General features: G+C 44.2%; 2 protein-coding genes across 2 annotated transcripts in view; one reads left to right on the forward strand and one right to left on the reverse strand.

Moving 5' to 3' along the window:
• The window catches only part of lyrm4b (LYR motif containing 4), a 42874-nt gene extending 36855 nt beyond the window's left edge, over positions 1-6019 (reverse strand). Inside the window, exon 1 of the mRNA XM_075452098.1 lies at positions 5894-6019. Coding sequence (XP_075308213.1) covers positions 5894-5979 — 86 coding nt within the window. The 5' untranslated portion in view covers positions 5980-6019. The remainder of the gene's footprint in view (positions 1-5893) is intronic.
• Positions 6020-6199: 180 nt separating this feature from the next.
• The window catches only part of fars2 (phenylalanyl-tRNA synthetase 2, mitochondrial), a 202817-nt gene continuing 186495 nt past the window's right edge, over positions 6200-22521 (forward strand). The window contains exons 1-2 of the mRNA XM_075452244.1: positions 6200-6264; positions 11355-11516. The gene's annotated coding sequence lies outside the window, so the exon portion shown is untranslated. The remainder of the gene's footprint in view (positions 6265-11354; positions 11517-22521) is intronic.

The raw sequence follows: 22521 nt of genomic DNA on the forward strand, positions 1-22521 counted from the left end.
GAAGCGAAGCAGCTTCGTGGTTCTGGGCCTGAGGTCACCGGGACCTATTTTTTATTTTTATATATATATATATATATATATATATATATATATATATATATACACACACACACCCATCCCTTTCACAGGAGAAGAAGGTGCACCATGACACAGTTTCACACAGTTTTACAGTTTTCTGCTTAAACGCTGCTTTTTGTTCCAGATTCTTACATTTGAAGACAAAAGGTGGAAAAAACCTGCAAACCGCAGCTGAACCAGGCTGATATCTGGTCAGATATCCCAATAAATGTGTAAAAGTCTGGCTTCTCTTTTCTTTTGGAGGTTCTCAGGGCTGCGTCAGTGCTTCTCAACGAGCCGGATCTTTTTTTATTTTCAGCTCATTCACAGAAAACCGACACAAACGCAGCGAGAGGCTGAAAAGCGCTCGACTCGTCTCGGAAACTTCAGAAGGAATTCTCTCGTGTGATCTTTGGAGGATGAAGAAGGAAGGGAAGAGGAGGAGGAGACGGGAGAGGAGACAGGAGAGGAGACGAGGAGAGAGAAAGAAACTAGATTTCCAGCATGACTTATTCATCAGACGCCTGCCGACTGGTTTCAGTTCACACGCCGACCGAGAGGATGAGATTTAATTTAGAGCCAAAGCGAATCCGTCTGGTATTTACTGCTGTTCTGGCAGAGATGACCTACTTCTGACTGTCTGCTTTCTCCTCCTCAGCCTCCCTCTCTGCTTCCTCTTCCTCCATCTTCCCCTCGGTCTGTTTCTGCACCTGAGGCTCTGAGCCCTGCAGGGAGTTTCCTGCTCAAATCCAATAAAAAATAAAGAGTTTCTGAGGCAGAGCTGCTGCCAGGAAAACACTGAGGCTGATGATGGACAAAATTAGGAAACTAAATCTGCATTTATATCTCACGTAAAGAATAAATATCCAAACCAAAACAGGAGCCAAATCAAAGAAATAAATCAAGAATAAAAGCAACAAACTCTAAATTCTCTAGGGTTGCAGATAACTTCCAAACGGAGGGACAGGAAGTGATTTTCTGCTCTGAGATCTCACCTTTAAAATGTGATTTACAACCACAGCTCAGACTGCCCCACATATAACTGCCCCCCTGACCTTTAAGTGGCTGCTGCCCCGGCTGCCCCTTCCACAAGCCGAGGAGGCTCTTATCAGACTTATCAGGCAGGACATTCTGCGTTTGGTCCTATAATAACGGGTCAGGTCTCTCCCGTTACATATGGAGTCCCGCAGGGGTCAGTTTCAGGACCACTTCTGCTTCTTTGAGAACATATAACACGTCGTTTCTCGTCACCGTTATGTTGGGCTGCAGGAAACTATCATTCAGTTTATCGAGTATTCTGTCGAATAAGAAATACTTTTCCAATAATAACTGTTTAAAAGAGTCCAATTTACATCATGAACCAGAGTTTATGTGCTGCCACAATTATTGCTGGGTCATGTGATCAAAAAGACATATTTCTCTATACTTCCTGCTCCTGATAACAGGACTGCAGAACAGCAGCTATTAGCTTCCTAGCTAACATTCAGCTGTGTTAGCATCTGTTAGCTTCTCTCCTGCCGTCTCTGCTTTCATAAACTCTGTTTTAATGCAGCTGAAACCCTAATAAAGCCTCTTATTTCCTGTTTTATCGTCCGTTATCAGACAGCACAGTGATTACTAACAGCACCAATGACTTTAAAATGTGATTTACAGCCACAGCTCAGACTGCCCCACATATAACTGCCCCCCTGACCTTTAAGTGGCTGCTGCCCTGGCTCTGATACGCAGCATCATCTTCCACAGGCCGAGGAGGCTCTTATCAGACTCATCAGGCAGGACATTCTGCGTTTGGTCCTATAATAACGGGTCAGGTCTCTCCCGTTACATATGGAGTCCCGCAGGGGTCAGTTTCAGGACCACTTCTGCTTCTTTGAGAACATATAACACGTCGTTTCTCATCACCGTTATGTTAGGCTGCAGGAAACTATCAGTTTATTGAGTATTCTGTCGAATAAGAAATACTTTTCCAATAATAACTGTTTAAAAGAGTCAAATTTACATCATGAACCAGAGTTTATGTGCTGCCACAATTATTGCTGGGTCATGTGATCAAAAAGACGTATTTCTCTATACTTCCTGCTCCTGATAACAGGACTGCAGAACAGCAGCTATTAGCTTCCTAGCTAACATCTAGCTGTGCTAACATCTGTTAGCGTCTCTCCTGCCGTCTCTGCTTTCATAAACTCTGTTTTAATGCAGCTGAAACCCTAATAAAGCCTCTTATTTCCTGATTTATCGTCCGTTATCAGACAGCACAGTGATTACTAACAGCACCAATGACTTTAAAATGCAACGTTAACCAACACCAACGCTAAATTGAATGAAAGAAACTAAAAATCTGGATGATGCTGATGTTTGCAGCCACCGTTTAAACCCAGTTAATGTTACAAAGAGCTTCAAACAGTCAGAAAAAGTCCTCTGATGGGAGAAGGTTTGAAGAAGAGACTTAAACTGGGTCTCTGGAACAAGACAAATTAACTGAACTCTGACCATAAAAATCTCTCACTTTGCCTCCAGAAGTTCAGCTCAACTAATTTCTTCCAAGTTCATTTACAGGTATTTTACACTCTGCTCCACAGTGATCCTGCTGGACTTCCAGCTTTCATGTCCGCATGGAACACAAAAACACATTCGATGATCTATGGAGGCGACCCTGAAGCAGAACCCCCCCCTTCTTTGTGTTTGATGGGGAGAAACAAAGGCCAGATTAAGTGTAGTTTGAGCCTTAAAAGGCCAAAACAGAAAGAAAATCCAACATTTTCTGGGGCAGAAACATTAACTTCTGCAGGTTGATGCAACTCAGCGGATTTATTTTGAGGTGAATCTTCTGTGTTTCCCGTCACCTTCTGCAGCGATCCAGCTTTCCTGCTGGGCATCATGAATGTTTCATCTGGCTTCTGCTCACTTCCAGGTTTTCTCTGGTTGGCAAAGCTCTCAGAAGTCAGCTGAAGTCTCCCACCGCTCCTCCCAGGAAGAGCTGCGAGCCTCAGCTGTTACAGCCGTCAGAGAAGAAGAAGAAGAAGAAGAGGAAAACAGCGCCGGCGGCGACGTCTGGCACATTCAGGTCGTTCCACAACAACTCGGCAGGTACGCGCCTCTGCTGCACGCTCAGGATTAAGAGGTCAAACCACACGATCTGTGACCTTTCATGTCTTCATGCACAAAATGTGCAAAGAGGAGCTGAGCTTTACGTTTTAAACACAGCCGAGGGACGAGTTAAACTTCCCAAAGTGCAGCGTTTACATCGTTCATTAATCCTTTAATAAAAGGAGGCGAGATGTGACCCAGAATCAGCTGCATCTCTGCGCCCTTTGTGCACGTTAAACGCTTTAATGGCGGCTGAGAGCGCCACACGATGAACCACCAACGTGATCAGGACGCAACACCAGCCGGGCTCCAGGACGATCAGAAATGCCTCTTTCACCTTCGTAATAAACTCAGGAACATCCCGTCCTAAAGCCCTGAATGACCGAGCTCCATCACATCTTAAACATCTCACAGTTGGATTTTTTTCCCATCCAACTAAATAAAGTTGAACTAATCAAACCACATGTTTGAAAGCAAAACCTAAAAAATTAGCAGAAGCTGAATAAAATAAGCTTTGTTCTGCATTTTGGGACTAAATAAATCTTAAAATCCCTGAAAAAAGGACGGAATCATCCTCTAAAATGGATTTAAGTAACGGCTGGAGCTGCCTCTGAGGCTGGGAGAAGCTGTGGCCGACCAATCAGGCGAAGCTTTGGCCGACCAATCAGGCGAGTTCTTCTGTTGACGCCAAAGGAAACGACAAAATTAAATTAAAAAATAAAAACACTGATGAACCTTTTTACTCACAGCTTCACAATCTGCTTCAAAGTTCCCAGATATTCACCTGTCGCACGTTTTTGGTGTTTTTTTTGGTGCACACATCTCAACATGTTCTGCACGAACATCTGGCTCCTCTGTTCTAACATCTGTGGCATCAAAGCTGCAGGACCCTGTGCACACTTTTAAAGATGTCCGCCACTAAAGCCTTCAGTCTGGGGCCTCTTTTGTTGCTTTGCATCTTCCCAGAAAGCCTCAGTTGGTGCCTCAGAGAGACGATCCCAGCTCAAACCAACAGCTGGAGTTGGGGTGAAGTTGGTCTAATCTGACACTTTTCTCACCAATCAAAGCAAAATTAAAGCTTTTATTGGTGAGAAGTTGGTCAACAGATGTGGGGGGGTGATCAGAAACAGCTCCGTGTTTAACTGCTTTAGCCAAAAGCAGGAACGTTGCTGGATGCATCCAGTTGTTGCGACTCAGAGAAATAACTCGCAGGTGTTGGTGATATTATGAGAAGTTATAGTAAAAATAGAGAAGAAGACACAGCAGCTCAGTGCTTCCACTGTTGTTTCAGCCTCAATGATTCAGCATCAAATATGGCGAGAAGTTTTGATGACACGAAGCGAGAGAAAATAGGGCCAAGAGATTGTGAGGTCTGACTTTTTCCTGGAGAACCATTTTGGGATGCAAATGTATTACTCTGTTGAACGCATATTGTTCTGAGAAGCAAAACGCTTTATTTTTTAAACCCCAGCCAACTAGCCGGACTACCTTCATCAACACCAAAACGAGGCTGGAACTCTGCTCACAGGACGCAGCAGGGGGTAAGAAGATGTTCAGAAATGATGCTGCTGATATGGGATGTTACACAGCTTCATGTCAGAAGAGGCGAACTGTCCCTTTAAAGAGGCGAACTGTCCCTTTAAAGAGGCGAACTGTCCCTTTAAGAACGATCCGTCTGAAACTGTGGGAGCCAACCGCTGGAGAAACAGCCACAGGGTCCATCAGAGGGACCACTAACCGTGCTCCCAACCCAACAGCTTCGTGTTTCTGGACTGTTTCAGCAAGCAAACAGCCAGAACCGGACAGAGCTTTGACTTATTTACCCCCGAGCTGCCCCAGGCTACAGGCTACAGCTTCAGGTTTCCAGCAGAAAAGGAACTACAGGCCTGTAAATCCTCTTAAAGAAACAGATTATAGGTCCCAAACCCTTTTCTCCACTTTACTGAACCTAAAAACATCAACGTGCTTCAGCCAACAGGACAAACTTTTCCTAACGCAGACCTGTGAGAATAAAAATCTGCTGTAACAGTGACTGTAACACTGCTGTTTCCCACTGAACGGCCCTTTTTTACACCTAAATCAGCAGCTACAGGTGGGTCTTTCAGCCTGTAAAACAAACCTGTTGGACCTGAAATAATTCGTTTCTTGTTTCTCAGCGTTCCCACAGATGGTGAAAACCGTCCTCGCCGTCAGTTTCAGAGCCTCCGTGTGTGACGTTACCGTGTAAATTAGAGAAAAGTTGGGCCATACACACACTTTTACAAACTTTAAACACAAAGACACGAAGCATACGACAGATTTAGTTGAACTTTACTGGAATAAGGAAGCACACCGAGTTCTGACCCGGGTCAGAGGGAGCCGGCGCTCTGAATCATCGTCAAGAATCGTCAATTTTAATTTTTAATTTTAATTAACATGCTCCACATTCTCCATTGAGGGTTTAAATTCAAGTAGATACTTGGGGCAAGACATCCAGCCAACTCCAGCTTTTTATTACCTTCATTAAGTCTACATTTCAGATCATTATATACAACAAAAACATCCGAAAATGTGAATCCGAAAATGGGGGGGGCAGTGCCCCTCCACAGCCCCCACCTAGCCTCGCCCCTGCTCCTGATGTTGTTACATGTTAGCTTCCAATGACACCGGATCTGTCAAGATGCTAATGTAAACACAGCCACAAACCGCCACTTCCCCGCTTTTCCCGCCACTAACAGCCGGGTCAAACCGGTCCCACTACGTCTCTCACCTGTAGTTGTACGACGGGAACTTGCTGCTCTCTTTCAGCATCATCTTGTACAGAGAAATCACCTGGGTTCGTGTGGACGCAGCCATGATGTTGCTAAAAACGCCGATCCCTCCCTCCGCGACCGTTAAAGGCTCAGGGCCCTAAATTAAATGTGACCAAAGATCGCCTGATCAAAATTTCCTCCAAGCAGTGCTTTTATTCTCAATATTTATTCACTTATTTTCATTAAGATCCTCAATGTGACACTTTAATGATATTAAAGACATTAAAGTTTACTAAAAATATTTTAAACAACATATATATATCCCCGTAGCGACACAGGCGCGCCTCCGCTGACTTCATAGCAGCCCAACGCTGGAGTAGGACAGAAGGTGAGTTAGCTTTGCTAATTTTAACCTCTACAAATGTTCGCCAACACACGAATATTGTGTTTTTTATGAGTGTGAATCACTGGTGTGAAAGTGAGTGGTTTGACTACACAAACCGGCAGCCTGTCGGGCCTCACGGAGCTTTATTTTCCCCTGAAAAAGTCCTTGTTATGGGTTAAGATGTGAGCTGCTGTGGTGCAAACACACCTGACAGAGCTGTGAAGTTAGCCGGTTTAAAGCGAAACATTTCGGGTTGAGTCCACAGACTGAGCCCAGAATGATCAGAGGAGCTGCAAAGTGACCTTCCTGTCAGGTTATCTAACTGTCTGTAACCTGCACTCATCATAAATATGGATAAACCCAGCTGATTAACCACATCTATCAATCTAACCTCTTCATTTAGACCCAGAGCTTCATTAAAATGTTTCACGAGGAAACAAAATGACCAGCATCAATCCCAGTTTTCCACCTACTTTCATCTATTTAAGTTTTTATGTTTCAGGACTAAATAAGAAAAAGTCATCTGGTCTTTAACATGTGGTAAAACTCACCATAAACACATGACATGTCCCACTGTGGGATTATTTATGGAGCAAAAACTGAGACAGAACACAGAAGCTGTGTGTGAGAAACTAAGTGAACCCCTGATCCAGCCTCACATCTGACTCTAGAACACTTTGGTATCCAGAAGAGTTCATGGTGGACTCACTCAGTGGGGTCACATGGCCCTGAAAGGATCAGATTATTGGCTAAATTCCAATCAGACTGAGTTATTAAGTGCATGTAGACACCTTAATCTGACTAAGAATTGGATCTGATCGGATTCAGACCCCGAGATAACTGGGTTGAAAGTCACTCTAAACCTGCTTGTAGACGCTGAAGCACGTGGTGAATCAGACTTTGCGTTCTCCGCATGCTCCAGATGTTTTCCCGGGGTCGTGACCCGGAAGTCAAAGGAGACGATATTCCTGTTGTTGTCGCCGTCAGAAAGAAACAAACAACGCGATGGAGAATGCTCCGTTGGGTATCGAGTTTGTGCAACAAGCAGCTCATCACAGAGCAAATGTAGAGGGACGTAGCTTCATCTGGCTCTGCGTTCTCCATCTTTCTCCAATGCCTGAGTTTGTTGTTGTTGGTGGTGGTGAAGAGGTCAACAGGAAGTGGCTCTATTAGCAACAGCTGGAATGGGTACAGCGCCACCTATCATACCGGGGTATGACACGCTTTGTGTCTCTGATCCCATTCATTCACCGCCATATATCCAAGGAGAATTACCCTTGCTCAGCTCATTCTTACTGTAATTTAGACAATAATCCCATCCTTTCAGAGCCATGTGACCCCACTGAGTGACTGCAAGGTGCCCAGATCATCAGCCCTCCACCACCGTGCTTGACAGCTGGTGTGAGGTGTTTGTGCTGATATGCTGCGTTTGGTTTCCTCCAAACGTGCTGCTGTGCATTATGAGCAAACATCTCCACTTTGGTCTGCTCTGTCCAAAGGACATTGTTCCAGAAGTCTTGTGGTTTGTTCAGATGCAGCTTTGCAAACCTAAGCTGTGCTGCCATGTTCTTTTTAGAGAGAAGAGGCTTTTTCCTGCAGCCCTTCCACACAAGCCATACCTGTTCAGTCTGTTTCTAACTTTGCTGTCATGACCTTTAACCTTTAACATGCTAACTGAGGCCCGCAGAGTCTGAGATGTAGCTCTTGGGTTTCTGACCAACTTTTTGACCAAGGTTTTTGTTCCAGAAGTCTTGTGTATCCCGGCTTATTTGCCAGAGAGCTAATGTGGCTAACTCCCGAGCTCGTTCTTGGCGAAACTTGTCTTGGTCCAGTGGAACTAAGTCTGTGGCTGTGTTCAAAACCGCCTACTTCTCCTACTACTCCCACTACTCCAACTAACTTTAAGTTTTTTTAAGTTCCCGGATGCATACTAGATTCTCCTAAATGTTGGGTATGCATCATGAGGTTACTACTCATACTCAAACTACCCAAGATGCAACGTAACGTGACGTCGCCGATTGTCATTTCCTGTCAAAACGGCAGTTTCAAGCTAGCTACAACGAGGGTAGGTTCACTTCCTGTTTTCAAAACAAAAGCACCAATTGTATGGTAATGGCTTTCCCTATGATAAAAGGCAACGGGTATTTTATTTTGTGAAAATAACAGGAAGTGCGTTGCTCACTGCGGCTAGCTTTAGTAGCGCCGAATTCGTGGGAACAAAATGGTAAACGGCCGGTATTTTGTCAGGTTTTCAACACGTTGGGGATCTAAACGACTACTTTCTCTCCTGAAAATGTTTCAAATGTTGCTAAAGTTTACAGAGTTTAGAGCTTAAGGGAAATCAGCTTCAGGCCGGCTGATTTCGGCTCGGGCAGGAGCGAAATGCATTGTGGGTAAACGCTCTGCATACTGTCTGATCGATGAGTATGGAAGTATGTAGTATGCAGTTTGCAGTATGTAGTATGGAAGTATGTAGTATGTGGTTTCGAACACAGCCTGTTGGATTATCCCGGTGGATCTTCGATCAGCTTTGCTTATACGGTGTTCTCCACCCAGCCTGCACTAACTCCTCCTTTTAGCTTGCTAGCTTTTTGTTTCATCAGTTTCTCACATTACATTCAGACTAACAGCACAGCTCCCTCCAGCTCCACCTTCTTGTCCAAATATGGTCACTTCCGCCTCCAAAAAAACGTCACACGCTAAACTCGAGGCTGCAGAACGCCCATGTGGCCACACCCACTTTTTATATACAGTCTATGGTGAAATGATGATGCAACCTGTGTGTGTGTGTGTGTGTGTGTGTGTGTGTGTACAGTATGCTCTTTAGCTGTGGATGTGTAGAAGGTCAGACACTTCCTGATTGTTGATTCCTGCTGTCTTTGAGTGGAAAGGTCACCGCTGTGTGTGTGTGTGTGTGTGTGTGTGTGTGTGTGTGTGTGTGTGTGTGTGTGTGTGTGTGTGTGTGTGTGTGTGTGTTCATGCTGATGTGGACCAACCTCCAGCAACATTTTGTGAGCATATTTTGAGAGGGAACAGTTACATTTTCCCTTGGAAATACGACCCCTTGTTTGTGTTTTTTAAATAATTCAACAGCTACATGAACATTTGAGTCGAGTTTTCACCCACAGCTCCCCTGGTCCATTTAACTGGTCAGAGGAGGCTGTGGTTCTAAAATCAGGATTTTATTAGAGCAGAGCGACAGTCTGGAAATGCTCTAAGTAAGCTGACTCGTGGTCTTAAAGGGACAGTTCGCCTCTTCTGACATGAAGCTGTGTAACATCCCATATCAGCAACATCATTTCTGAACATCTTCTTACCCCCTGCTGCGTCCTGTGAGCAGAGTTCCAGCCTCGTTTTGGTGTTGATGAAGGTAGTCCGGCTAGTTGGCTGGGGTTTAAAAAATAAAGCGTCTCGCTTGGCGCTATTTTTGCCTCCCTTGATATCAATGCTTCCAATGTAAACTGTGCAGACCGAGCAGCAAACACCGTAAAAGGTGCGGTTAGGCTAGGTGGCTGGACGCATTGATATCAAGGGAGGCAAAAATAGCGCCAAGCGATGCGAGGTCTGACTTTTTCATGCAAAACGATTTTGTGAAGCAAATGTATTACTCTGTTGAACGCATATTGTTCTGAGAAGCAAAACGCTTTATTTGTGAACAAAGCATCTGGATTTACCAAAATAAAATGGCTAAAACACCAGATACCGGTTTCATTCAAGCGTTTCCTCCTGAGAGAAAGAACTCTTTGTCCTAAAAGGCCCTTTTAAAAGAGGGTTCGGCGATAAGAGGTGAAAAAAGCTCGAATAAGACCCCGAATCCAGATGAGTTTAAGAGGAGACGTCTGGGACGCAGAGCAGGAGAAAAAGGAGGAAGAAGTTTAAACATGTTTGTCAGTTTAATCTAAGTTTATGAGCTAAATGCTAACTTATCATGATAATGTTTCAGCCTATTTTCACTTCACATCACCTCAAATGTAATAAAAAAACAACACAAAAACCACTGAGCTGATCCTGAAATAAAGTTATTTATCATTCGAACAGTTTGCTGTGACTGTAGTCAGTGTTGTGTTGCAGTCAGCACCATTTTTCTGTCCCAATAACAACGTAAATTTAACTAGGGCTGGGCGAGTTAACTCGTTATTATCGCGTTAACTTGTTAATTATTTAACACCGATAAATATTTTATCGCGCATTAACGCAGTTTTTTTATTTTGTAAAAGTCTGTTGCTCACAGGCTTTTATTCTGTAAAAGTGTGTCGCTCACAGGCTTTTATTTTGTAAAAGTCCGTTGCCCACAGGCTTTTATTTTGTAAAAGTCTGTTGCTGTCTGCTGTGGAACAGGAAAAGAAAGTAATCGGCGGATCCACCAAACATGGAGAAGGGTACGGAACTTTTACTCGGCCATTTTCATGTTAAAGTTCTTCCAGACGGCGGAGTCGACAGAACCAAAGTCATCTGTAAACTCTGCCAAGTTGAATTGTCTTCTCAGCGTAGTAGTTCCAGTCTAAAATATCACTTAAAGGCAAAACACACAACTGATAGCAGCAAGTCATTCAAGGAAACAGACAGTGGAGCGAGGCTTCTACATAAAAACTACAGAAAGATGCTGATGTTAAAAGTGTGTTTGCACAACAAATGTTATGGCACTTTCATTCATATGGCAGCACATTTAAAATAAAGCTAAATGCTAAAAGCTATACACTACTTTTGGATTCATTTTTGGATTCTGCGTACAAATGAGATTAATCGTGATTAATCAGGGAAATCATGTGATTAATTAGATTAAACATTTTAATCGTTGCCCAGCCCTAAACTGAACACATAAAGATTGTGTTCTTATCAGGAAGTGAACTGTTGGGCTTCGACAGACTAATTTTGAGGACTTTTTTAAATGGGTCAACTGAATTTTCCAGCCCTCTCCTCAGCGATCTAAAGCTGGAAGAAGCGAGCCGAGCCGCTGAGAGTCGGAGGAACTAACCCTCCTTGCCTGATGAGTTTGTTTGATATGTTGGTTGGTTGCTTCTGGCTTTGAATCGCCGCTGTGAGCTGCAGATTGAGTTTTCCATCTCTGTGTTCTTTCCGGCTGGCGGATCAAGGACCCCGACATTCCTCCCATCAATCGCTTCCTTCCGTGTTCAGACCTGTGGAAGAATCCGTCTGGGACGCATCAGCCTCCTGACCCGAACCCGATCGCTCCAGATCCATCCCATCATCCCCCCTTCTTCCCCAGCAGATCCACAGGCCTTCTCTTCTGCACCGTGAGTGTTTCTGTGTGTGTGTGCTCGCCGTTTCAGTGTGTCCGCATCAGATTAATGTCCGCTCCTATTTCACTTCTTTATTGACAATAAAATCGAGACGAAAACAACGACGGGAACGAGTTGTACAAACAAAACAAGACCAGAGCACATCAGCAGGTTAACTCATGATGACATTTACACAAAACCCTGAATAAAACATGAGCTTCCAAATGTTCTGAATGTCATTCCAACATTAAGCGCAACAACAGCGACATTTCCTCCTCTTTCTGGGTGAATATTTCATGGCTCTGACCCAGCACTTCCTGTGCTGTGGCTTTATTTACTGTTTAATGTCACACTCGGGCTGAGGGGACGGAGGATGTAAACAAACCCGACCTCGGCTTTAATTGGCGGACATATGCAAATGAGGCGGAGCTTTGATGTGGTGCTGAGAGGCTGCAGGAACATCTGTGGAGGTGATCCGTAATGCTCATGGTCACCAAGGTGTGCGGTGAGGAATGCAGTGTTGTAACTGTACAACAACGAAGAAAATACGACCAAAACGGTTTAATTTCCACTGTGATGATATTTATTACTGGAGCTTTAAAGATCAAGACGACCACAGGTGTTGCACACCTGTCGATAAAACAATATTTTCAGCACAAAATCACTGGAAAACCTGAAAAAATACATTTCTGAATGTTATAAACCTGTGATATGACTTTATATTTAGTCTGATGTTTAACACGGAATGTACACATGAACCTGTAAGAGAAGAAGGGAGGTTATTACGGACCCGACAGGCTGGGGGCAAATTAAAAATGACTGATGGGACCAGAGAGATGTAGGTACTGGGATAGCTGTAGGTGCTGGGATAGCTGTAGGTACTGGGATAGTTTTAGATGCTGGGAGAGCTGTAGGTACTGGGATAGCTGTAGATGCTGGGATAGCTGTAGGTGCTGGGATAGCTGTAGGTGCTGGGATAGCTGTAGGTGCTGGGATAGCTGTAGGTGCTGGGATAGCTTTAGATGCTGGGAGAGCTGTAGGTACTGGGATAGCTGTAGGTACTGGGAGAGCTGTAGGTGCTGGGAGAGCTGTAGGTGCTGGGATAGCTGTAGATGCTGGGATAGCTGTAGATGCTGGGATAGCTGTAGATGCTGGGATAGCTGTAGGTGCTGGGATAGCTGTAGGTGCTGGGATAGCTGTAGGTGCTGGGATAGCTTTAGATGCTGGGAGAGCTGTAGGTACTGGGATAGCTGTAGGTGCTGGGATAGCTTTAGATACTGGGATAGCTGTAGGTGCTGGGAGAGCTGTAGGTGCTGGGAGAGCTGTAGGTGCTGGGATAGCTGTAGGTGCTGGGATAGCTGTAGGTGCTGGGATAGCTGTAGGTGCTGGGATAGCTGTAGGTACTGGGATAGCTTTAGATGCTGGGAGAGCTGTAGGTACTGGGATAGCTGTAGATGCTGGGATAGCTGTAGGTGCTGGGATAGCTGTAGGTGCTGGGATAGCTTTAGATGCTGGGAGAGCTGTAGGTACTGGGATAGCTGTAGGTGCTGGGATAGCTGTAGGTGCTGGGATAGCTGTAGGTGCTGGGATAGCTTTAGATGCTGGGAGAGCTGTAGGTACTGGGATAGCTGTAGGTGCTGGGATAGCTGTAGGTACTGGGATAGCTTTAGATGCTGGGAGAGCTGTAGGTACTGGGATAGCTGTAGATGCTGGGATAGCTGTAGGTGCTGGGATAGCTGTAGGTGCTGGGATAGCTGTAGGTGCTGGGATAGCTGTAGATGCTGGGATAGCTGTAGGTGCTGGGATAGCTTTAGATGCTGGGAGAGCTGTAGGTACTGGGATAGCTGTAGGTACTGGGATAGCTGTAGGTGCTGGGATAGCTGTAGATGCTGGGGTAGCTGTAGATGCTGGGGTAGCTTTAGATGCTGGGATAGCTGTAGGTGCTGGGATAGCTGTAGATGCTGGGATTGCTGTAGGTGCTGGGATAGCTGTAGGTGCTGGGATAGCTTTAGATACTGGGATAGCTGTAGGTTCTGGGAGAGCTGTAGGTGCTGGGATAGCTATAGGTGCTGGGATAGCTGTAGGTGCTGGGAGAGCTGTAGGTGCTGGGAGAACTGTAGGTGCTGGGATAGCTGTAGGTGCTGGGATAGCTGTAGGTGCTGGGAGAGCTGTAGGTGCTGGGAGAACTGTAGGTGCTGGGATAGCTGTAGGTGCTGGGATAGCTTTAGATGCTGGGATAGCTGTAGGTGCTGGGATAGCTGTAGGTGCTGGGATAGCTGTAGATGCTGGGAGAGCTGTAGGTGCTGGGAGAGCTGTAGGTGCTGGGATAGTAGGTGCTGGGATAGCTGTAGGTGCTGGGATAGCTGTAGGTGCTGGGGTAGCTTTAGATGCTGGGATAGCTGTAGATGCTGGGATAGCTGTATGTGATGGGATAGCTGTAGGTACTGGGACAGCTGTAGGTGCTGGGATAGCTGTAGGTGCTGGGATAGCTGTAGATGCTGGGATAGCTGTAGGTACTGGGATAGCTTTAGATACTGGGATAGCTGTAGGTGCTGGGATAGCTGTAGGTGCTGGGATAGCTTTAGGTGCTGGGATAGCTGTAGATACTGGGATAGCTGTAGGTGCTGGGATAGCTGTAGGTGCTGGGAGAGCTGTAGGTGCTGGGATAGCTTTAGGTGCTGGGATAGCTTTAGATACTGGGATAGCTGTAGGTGCTGGGATAGCTGTAGGTGCTGGGAGAGCTGTAGGTGCTGGGAGAGCTGTAGGTGCTGGGAGAGCTGTAGGTGCTGGGATAGCTTTAGGTGCTGGGATAGCTTTAGATACTGGGATAGCTGTAGGTGCTGGGATAGCTGTAGGTGCTGGGATAGCTGTAGGTGCTGGGATAGCTGTAGGTGCTGGGATAGCTGTAGGTACTGGGATAGCTGTAGGTGCTGGGATAGCTGTAGATGCTGGGATAGCTGTAGATGCTGGGATAGCTGTAGGTGCTGGGATAGCTGTAGATGCTGGGATAGCTGTAGATGCTGGGATAGCTGTAGGTGCTGGGATAGCTGTAGATGCTGGGATAGCTGTAGGTACTGGGATAGCTGTAGATGCTGGGATAGCTGTAGATGCTGGGATAGCTGTAGGTGCTGGGATAGCTGTAGGTGCTGGGATAGCTGTAGGTGCTGGGATAGCTGTAGGTGCTGGGATAGCTGTAGGTGCTGGGATAGCTGTAGGTGCTGGGAGAGCTGTAGGTGCTGGGATAGCTGTAGGTACTGGGATAGCCGGTTTAATGCTCCCAACACTCCCAGCCCCAGATGTTCGCTGTTCTTCGCTCTGGACCAGCACAGATTTGGTGCTGGTGTAGCACCAGTTTTCAGCCCTGGAGCAACAACTTTGGAGGTTAAAACACTGAGAACTGGTTCTTAACTGGGCTCCGACTCTGAAGCAGAAACAGAATCACTTTTCTGGGATATTGTATTTTAGTGGAAGTTGTGTTTTCATAGCTAAAGTTTTCTTTCACATTCAGTGTAAATCTAAATCATAAACACCAGTAGGAACCCAGCTGTTGAAGAGAAGTTTAAACTGACGTTTGTCATCAGAACTGCAGCGTTTTGGATCAGCTGGAGGCTTTTCAGAGTGATGTTTGGTGATGTTTGGTGATGCAGAGGAGACAGCAGAAGCTCTTATTGTGGTCAGTGGGAATGAAGGACTTAATTCAAGTATCTATTATAGTTTTTCCATGTGGTCTCCAATATTGTTTTTTAAGTAAAGAAAAGTGTGATGTGCCTGTTTCCCTCCATCAGTGATGGTTGGGTAAGGGATGGAGAGTAGTGTAGAGCTACAGCTTTCATTAGATTTCATTGATAACAGGGGGGTCATCCACATCCACCTCTCTGCCTCCGTCTGTAATTACCGTCCATCGTAGACTTCAACCAGGGAGGCATTTAAAGTCAGCCTCACGTCGGACTCCGGTTGCTTCCAGCCACAACTGGACCCAGTTTACCAGTCAGCCGCAGGTTTGGTTTCTAAAGGGTGCGTTGATGATTTTGCGAAGGATAATTGCACATTTTAAAATGCTTTAATGACCCAAAGGAGAGCTTAGATTCAGCTCAACAGCATAACAAAACTAACTGAGAATAACAGAAAAGGTCAAGATGATGCTGATTTTAACACTTTTAGTAAGTAAATGAATAAAGTTAAGAAGGGATTTTTATTCACCAAACATGAACCAGAGGAATATCACAGTAGTTAGAAACCAGTTTCTTGTTTATTTAGCCAACGATTGGAGAGAAGCTGCACTAAAACAGCCTTTTAATTCAGAAGCTTGGCTTTCGGGTTCGGCCTCGTCTTTTGAACCCAATGGTTCTGGGGACTTTCTGAGGGTTCCTCCCCACCTGTGATCTATCCTGAGAACTGTTAGCATCTCTAAAAACCAGCTCTAGAGATTTGTTTCCATGCAGGCGGCCAAACACTTCAGCGGAATGTTTAAATGATGGTTTGAAGTGGTCTTTTTTTTTAAAGAGGATGTGGTTGGAAAGTGCTTTTAAGAAAAAAAACTAGGGCTGGGCGAGTTATCATCGCGTTAACTCGTTAATTATTTAATGCCGATAAATATTTTATCGCGCATTAACGCAGGTTTTATTAATGTAAAAGTCTGTTGAATGCATCACATTCACACAGTTACAGCAAACACCACGAAGCATGGAGGAATAAAATAAAGATAAACTAGCAGGTAACATCACCGCTACAGGTGTGAAGCTCACGGAGCTAACCGGCGCTACTTCCTGTTTTACTTGTTTCAACATAAAAGCACGTATTTCAAAATAAATTGAAAAAATAACTCCTGCATTTACAGCCAAGTTGAATTGTCTTCTCAGCGTAGTAGTTCCAGTCTAAAGTATCACTTAAAGGCAAAACACACAACTGATAGCAGCAAGTCATTCAAGGAAACAGACAGTGGAGCGAGGCTTCTACATAAAAACTACAGAAAGATGCTGATGTTAAAAGTGTGTTTGCACAACAAATGTTATGGCACTTTCATTCATATGGCAGCACATTTAAAATAAAGCTAAATGCTAAAAGCTATACACTACTTTTGGATTCATTTTTGGTTTTTGCGTAAAAATGTGATTAATCGTGATTAATCAGGGAAATCATGTGTTACGGCCCCTGGACACATTTTATGTTGCCACCCTGATCCCCTAGACCTGGGGTCGTAACATCATGTGATAAATTAGATTAAACATTTTAATCGTTGCCCAGTCAACAGAATATTTCTGCTTGCTTCAAACCTCCAGCATGTCCACGGAAAACTCAGTTCTCTCTCCCTATTTGTTCTCCACCAGCTCCGGGGGGGAAACATCGGGTTATGCTCACACTTTGTTCATCAGCTCATGTGTGCCTGTTGTTTAATGCTGATGGACTTTTTACAACTTTCTGACCCAATAAGAGCTCTTACTTGTAGCTGGTAGAAGTAAAGAGTGATGTATTTCCCAACATTAAAAAGGTCCTTGAAAAGCCCTGAAACCATGGGGGGGGCTGGCTAAGGGAAATTTTCTTCTTCTTTCGTTTTTTAAAAATCATTTTTTAAATAATGTCAATATATGTTGGTAATTTATGCAAATCCAATGTTCTCTGGAAATACATCTGTTGAAATGTACATCCCAGCGTGCAAACAGGCTATGATCTATATCAGACACCCCCATTATCAGTGCGCATTGGTTTAGTCCGCCCTCTGGCGGACTTTTGATTGTACATGCGCAATAAATTTACTCACTTCATTATTAGGCATTAAACGCAGCAGCCGGCACATGAAAGATGTCATCCAAAAAAAAAAATCAGGCTTTCAGAAAAGAAAAGAAAGGCAAGAGAGACAGAGGAAACAAAATGAAGGAAAGCAACTGCTGACTGATTTATTTCCCAAGAAAGGTTAGCCCAAATGTCAAAATTACAGCCTACAGTAACTGATATTCCCATTCCGTTGCATACCACTGTGATAGCAGCCGAAGTCAAATAATTAAAAAATAATCTCTCATTTTGTTGGCTACCACATAATTGTGATATAGAAGCCATATTTGTCTTAAATGTATTTATTTTCATAATAACTATTAGCCTATACAAGTGTCCCAAAAGCCTAACATAGGGTCGATGTTGGTTCAAATATGCATGGTAGTGGTTGTTCCTGGGGCCCCAAACTTGGTGCTACGCCTTTTTGAGGGTCCAAAAGGTACATATATGTACTCAAGTGGTAAAAGGTACCACTTGAGTACATATATGTACCTTTTTTACTACATGCTGGGGTACGATAGACAGTCTGTGTTAGGCTACTTCAGTATAAGGGAACAGATTGGTCAAGATTGGTCTCTGTAAGGTACAAACCACGAGGGTACAAAACTATACCTTCCGAGGGTACTGCCCCAGTGACGAGCCATCGTACCCCTAAAGGTACAATCTGTACTTTTAGTGTAGCAGCCTGGGAGGATCGGATCCTCAGGTGCTCATTTTGGGCCTCCTGGCAGGTGGATCTGACCTAAACTCCTCTCTGCAGAGATAAAGTTGGGCTGCTCTCTGAAATAAAGTCATGAAAGACAGAAGCCAGCGTTGCTGCGCGTCATGTTTTACTGCCTGAATTCATTAGTGCTTGATTTGAATAATAAAACGGTAAAAACCGACGGGTTTAAAAGTGTTGGAGCTAACTGGCAGCCGAGGTGATTAACTGCCTAATGGCTGTTTTAACATTTGCTTTAGTGTTTTGTCTCTTGGACGCCTTCCTGGTGGTGCTGTGGTGGAGCAGCAGCAGCGTTGGTTGGGTCCTCGGCTGGGATGGAGCTACAGTTCTCTCATATATTTTTTATTCTTTTATGAAAAACAGTCCCAAATAGACCCCTGAAATGTTGACTGTGACTGCAGCCTGTTATTGAACGCTTGATTTAATGCTTTGTGGGTTTCTGGGGGACATTTTTCCACCTTCATTGGTGGCTCAAAGTACCAGCTCTCATTAGACTTAATCCACATTTGGGTGTGTTTTGCAATGCATTTCTAATTAGATTTCCAAAGTCTGCTCTGGTTGCTCAGCATGGATCTTAAATGCCCGATAAAATACCTGTTTCTCCCGTTGGCTCCGCCCCTTTGGTTATGTGCTGTGTGGATCGGGGGGCAGAGGTCATTACCCATCTTAGTGGATATGAGCGTCTGAAATGAGTTTCCTTCAGAGGGGGGCGGGGCTCAGCCTTAGAGAAAGGGGGAGGAGCTCCAATATCCGAGGGGAGGAGCTCCTCCATGGATGGATGGAGGGATGGAGGCATGGATGGATTGATGAATGGATGGATGGATGGATGGATGAATGGATAGATGGATAGATGGATGGATGGATGAATGGATAGATGAATGGATGGATAGATGGATGGATAGATGGATGGATAGATGGATGGATAGATGAATGGATGGATGGATGGATAGATAGATGAATGGATAGATGGATAGATGAATGGATGGATGGATGGATAGGTAGATAGATAGATAGATGAATGGATAGAAAGATGGATAGATGGATAGATGGATGATAGATGAATGGATAGATAGATAGATGGATGGATGAATGGATAGATGGATAGATGAATGGCTGGATGGATGAATGGATGGATGGATAGATAGATAGATGAATGGATAGATGGAAGGATGGATGGATAGATGGATAGGTAGATAGATGGATGGATGAATGGATAGATGGATGGATAGATGAATGGATGGATGGATGGATAGATAGATGAATGGATAGATGGATGGATGAATGGATAGATGAATGGATGGATAGATGGATGGATAGATGGATGGATAGATGGATGGATAGATGAATGGATGGATGGATGGATAGATAGATGAATGGATAGATGGATGGATGGAGGGATGGATGAATGGATGGATGGATAGATGGATAGGTAGATAGATATATGAATGGATAGATGGATGGATAGATGAATGGATAAATAGATAGATGGATGAATAGATGGATGGATGGATAGGTAGATAGATAGATAGATGAATGGATAGAAAGATGGATAGATGGATAGATGGATGATAGATGAATGGATAGATAGATAGATGGATGGATGAATGGATAGATGGATAGATGAATGGCTGGATGGATGAATGGATGGATGGATAGATAGATAGATGAATGGATAGATGGAAGGATGGATGGATAGATGGATAGGTAGATAGATGGATGGATGAATGGATAGATGGATAGGTAGATAGATAGATGAATGAATGGATAGATGGATAGGTAGATAGATAGATGAATGGATGGATGGATGGATAGGTAGATAGATAGATGAATGGATGGATGGATAGATGGATAGATAGATAGATGGATGGATAGATGAATGGATGGATGGATAGATGAATGGATAGATAGATAGATGGATGGATAGATAGATGGATGGATGGATGGATAGATGAATGGATAGATAGATAGATGGATGGATAGATGAATGCATGGATGGATAGATGAATGCATGGATGGATAGATAGATGGATGGATGGATGGATAGATAGATAGATGGATGGATGGATAGATGAATGCATGGATGGATAGATGGATGGATGGATGGATAGATAGATAGATGGATGGATGGATAGATGAATGCATGGATGGATAGATGGATGGATGGATGGATGGATGGATGGATAGATAGATAGATGGATGGATGGAACAGTAAGATTCCACGCCACCATCTGCTGCTTCAGAAGCCTGAAACACGCACAATAAAAGCAGCTGTTGTTCTTCAGTTGCTCATTTTCCTGCCGTTTCTGTGGAACTTCCCTTTAAATGCTCCCTTTTGGTCCTCTTCCCGTCCCTGACTCATCCATCACTGCGGTTCCAGCCTGATAAAGGTTTGATTAGACCTGATAAAGGTTTGATTAGGGCTGAGTCTCCCTCCTCTGGTGCTCCTGTTTGGTTGTAAATGAGGTCAGACCTCTGGTGAGCAGCTCTAACTGCATTACAGGAGTTCATGTTAATGACGCAGCATCCTGCAACCGTGTTACATCTGTGGGCGCCTTTATTAAGCTGCAGGAATCCAACTCTTCTTCTTCTCTTTTCCTTCCCTTACCTGCCTTCTCATCCATTTCTTCTTCTCTTTTCCTTCCCTTACCTGCCTTCTTATCCATTTCTTCTTCTCTTTCCCTTCCTTTACCTGCCTTCTTATCCATTTCTTCTTCTCTTTCTCTTCCTTTACCTGCCTTCTTATCCATTTCTTCTTCTCTTTCTCTTCCTTTACCTACCTTCTTATCCATTTCTTCTTCTCTTTTCCTTCCTTTACCTGCCTTCTTATCCATTTCTTCTTCTCTTTCCCTTCCTTTACCTACCTTCTTATCCATTTCTTCTTCTTTTTTCCTTCCCTTACCTGCCTTCTTATCCATTTCTTCTTCTCTTTCTCTTCCTTTACCTACCTTCTTATCCATTTCTTCTTCTCTTTTCCTTCCTTTACCTGCCTTCTTATCCATTTCTTCTTCTCTTTTCCTTCCTTTACCTGCCTTCTTATCCATTTCTTCTTCTCTTTCCCTTCCTTTACCTGCCTTCTTATCCATTTCTTCTTCTCTTTTCCTTCCCTTACCTGCCTTCTTATCCATTTCTTCTTCTCTTTTCCTTCCCTTACCTGCCTTCTTATCCATTTCTTCTTCTCTTTCCCTTCCTTTACCTGCCTTCTTATCCATTTCTTCTTCTCTTTCTCTTCCTTTACCTGCCTTCTTATCCATTTCTTCTTCTCTTTTCCTTCCCTTACCTGCCATCTTATCCATTTCTTCTTCTCTTTTCCTTCCTTTACCTGCCTTCTTATCCATTTCTTCTCCTCTTTTCCTTCCTTTACCTGCCTTCTTATCCATTTCTTCTTCTCTTTTCCTTCCTTTACCTGGCTTCTTATCCATTTCTTCTTCTCTTTTCCTTCCCTTACCTGCCTTCTTATCCATTTCTTCTTCTCTTTCCCTTCCTTTACCTGCCTTCTTATCCATTTCTTCTTCTCTTTCCCTTCCTTTACCTGCCTTCTAATCCATTTCTTCTTCTCTTTTCCTTCCCTTATCCATTTCTTCTTCTCTTTTCCTTCCTTTACCTGCCTTCTTATCCATTTCTTCTCCTCTTTCTCTTCCCTTACCTGCCTTCTTATCCATTTCTTCTTCTCTTTCCCTTTCTTTACCTGCCTTTTTTCCTCCCTCTTTCTCATTTTGTCTCTCCTTTCCTCCCTCACTCTCTTTTCCACAGGACTAGTCTGTACACTTTCCATTTTCCCAGGCTGCAGTCGGATCTCTCAGAGCACGCAGCTTATCACAGCTAATGGTGATCAGTGATCTGGGTGTTGACAGCACCACTCCACTCATTATCCAACATGTTTGCAGCTCAGTGTGCACGTGTGTGTGTGTGTGTGTGTGTGTGTGTGTGTGTGTGTGTGTGTGTGGGCATGTGTGTCTGATAAGGTTGGGTTCAGGTATCACCCCGAATGTCAAATAGATTTTTCTGGCAGGCGGTGGTGTGCACATGTGAGCGTGTATCCTCCATCTGTTCTGGAAAGCCCTGAACCTGCTGAGCCCACCTGATCTACATCTCACTGAAACGTGCACACAAACACACACACACTGATCCGTTATGCAACATCCAGATCACTCGCTGGACCCTTCATGGCGGGCTCTTTGCTTTGCTAACACGGCGCTAACAACCTCCAACGCTCTCCAACATTTAACCAAACTGTGTCGGGATTTAACCCTGATCCCTGATAGGGGACATTTTTCTCCACTTGGGCTGAACTTTCTCCTCTAATTTCACACTGGAAATAGTGATACTCATCATATTTGGTTGTGCATTTTTGACTTGGGAGCCGTTTCTGTATTCTGCCATTGCAGAAAAACTAAAAAGCTGTAAAAACTGATGCTGTAGCTCATCAATGACATATCCCAGACCTAATAATCCCCCATAGAATATCTCACTTTGCATTGCATACATTGAAAATATAGCAGTTTTTGTGTGTTTTTTTTAACAGAAATTGGT

This window comes from Odontesthes bonariensis, chromosome 20 (genome assembly GCF_027942865.1).
Source record: "Odontesthes bonariensis isolate fOdoBon6 chromosome 20, fOdoBon6.hap1, whole genome shotgun sequence".
In the NCBI taxonomy this organism is placed as follows: domain Eukaryota; kingdom Metazoa; phylum Chordata; class Actinopteri; order Atheriniformes; family Atherinopsidae; genus Odontesthes; species Odontesthes bonariensis.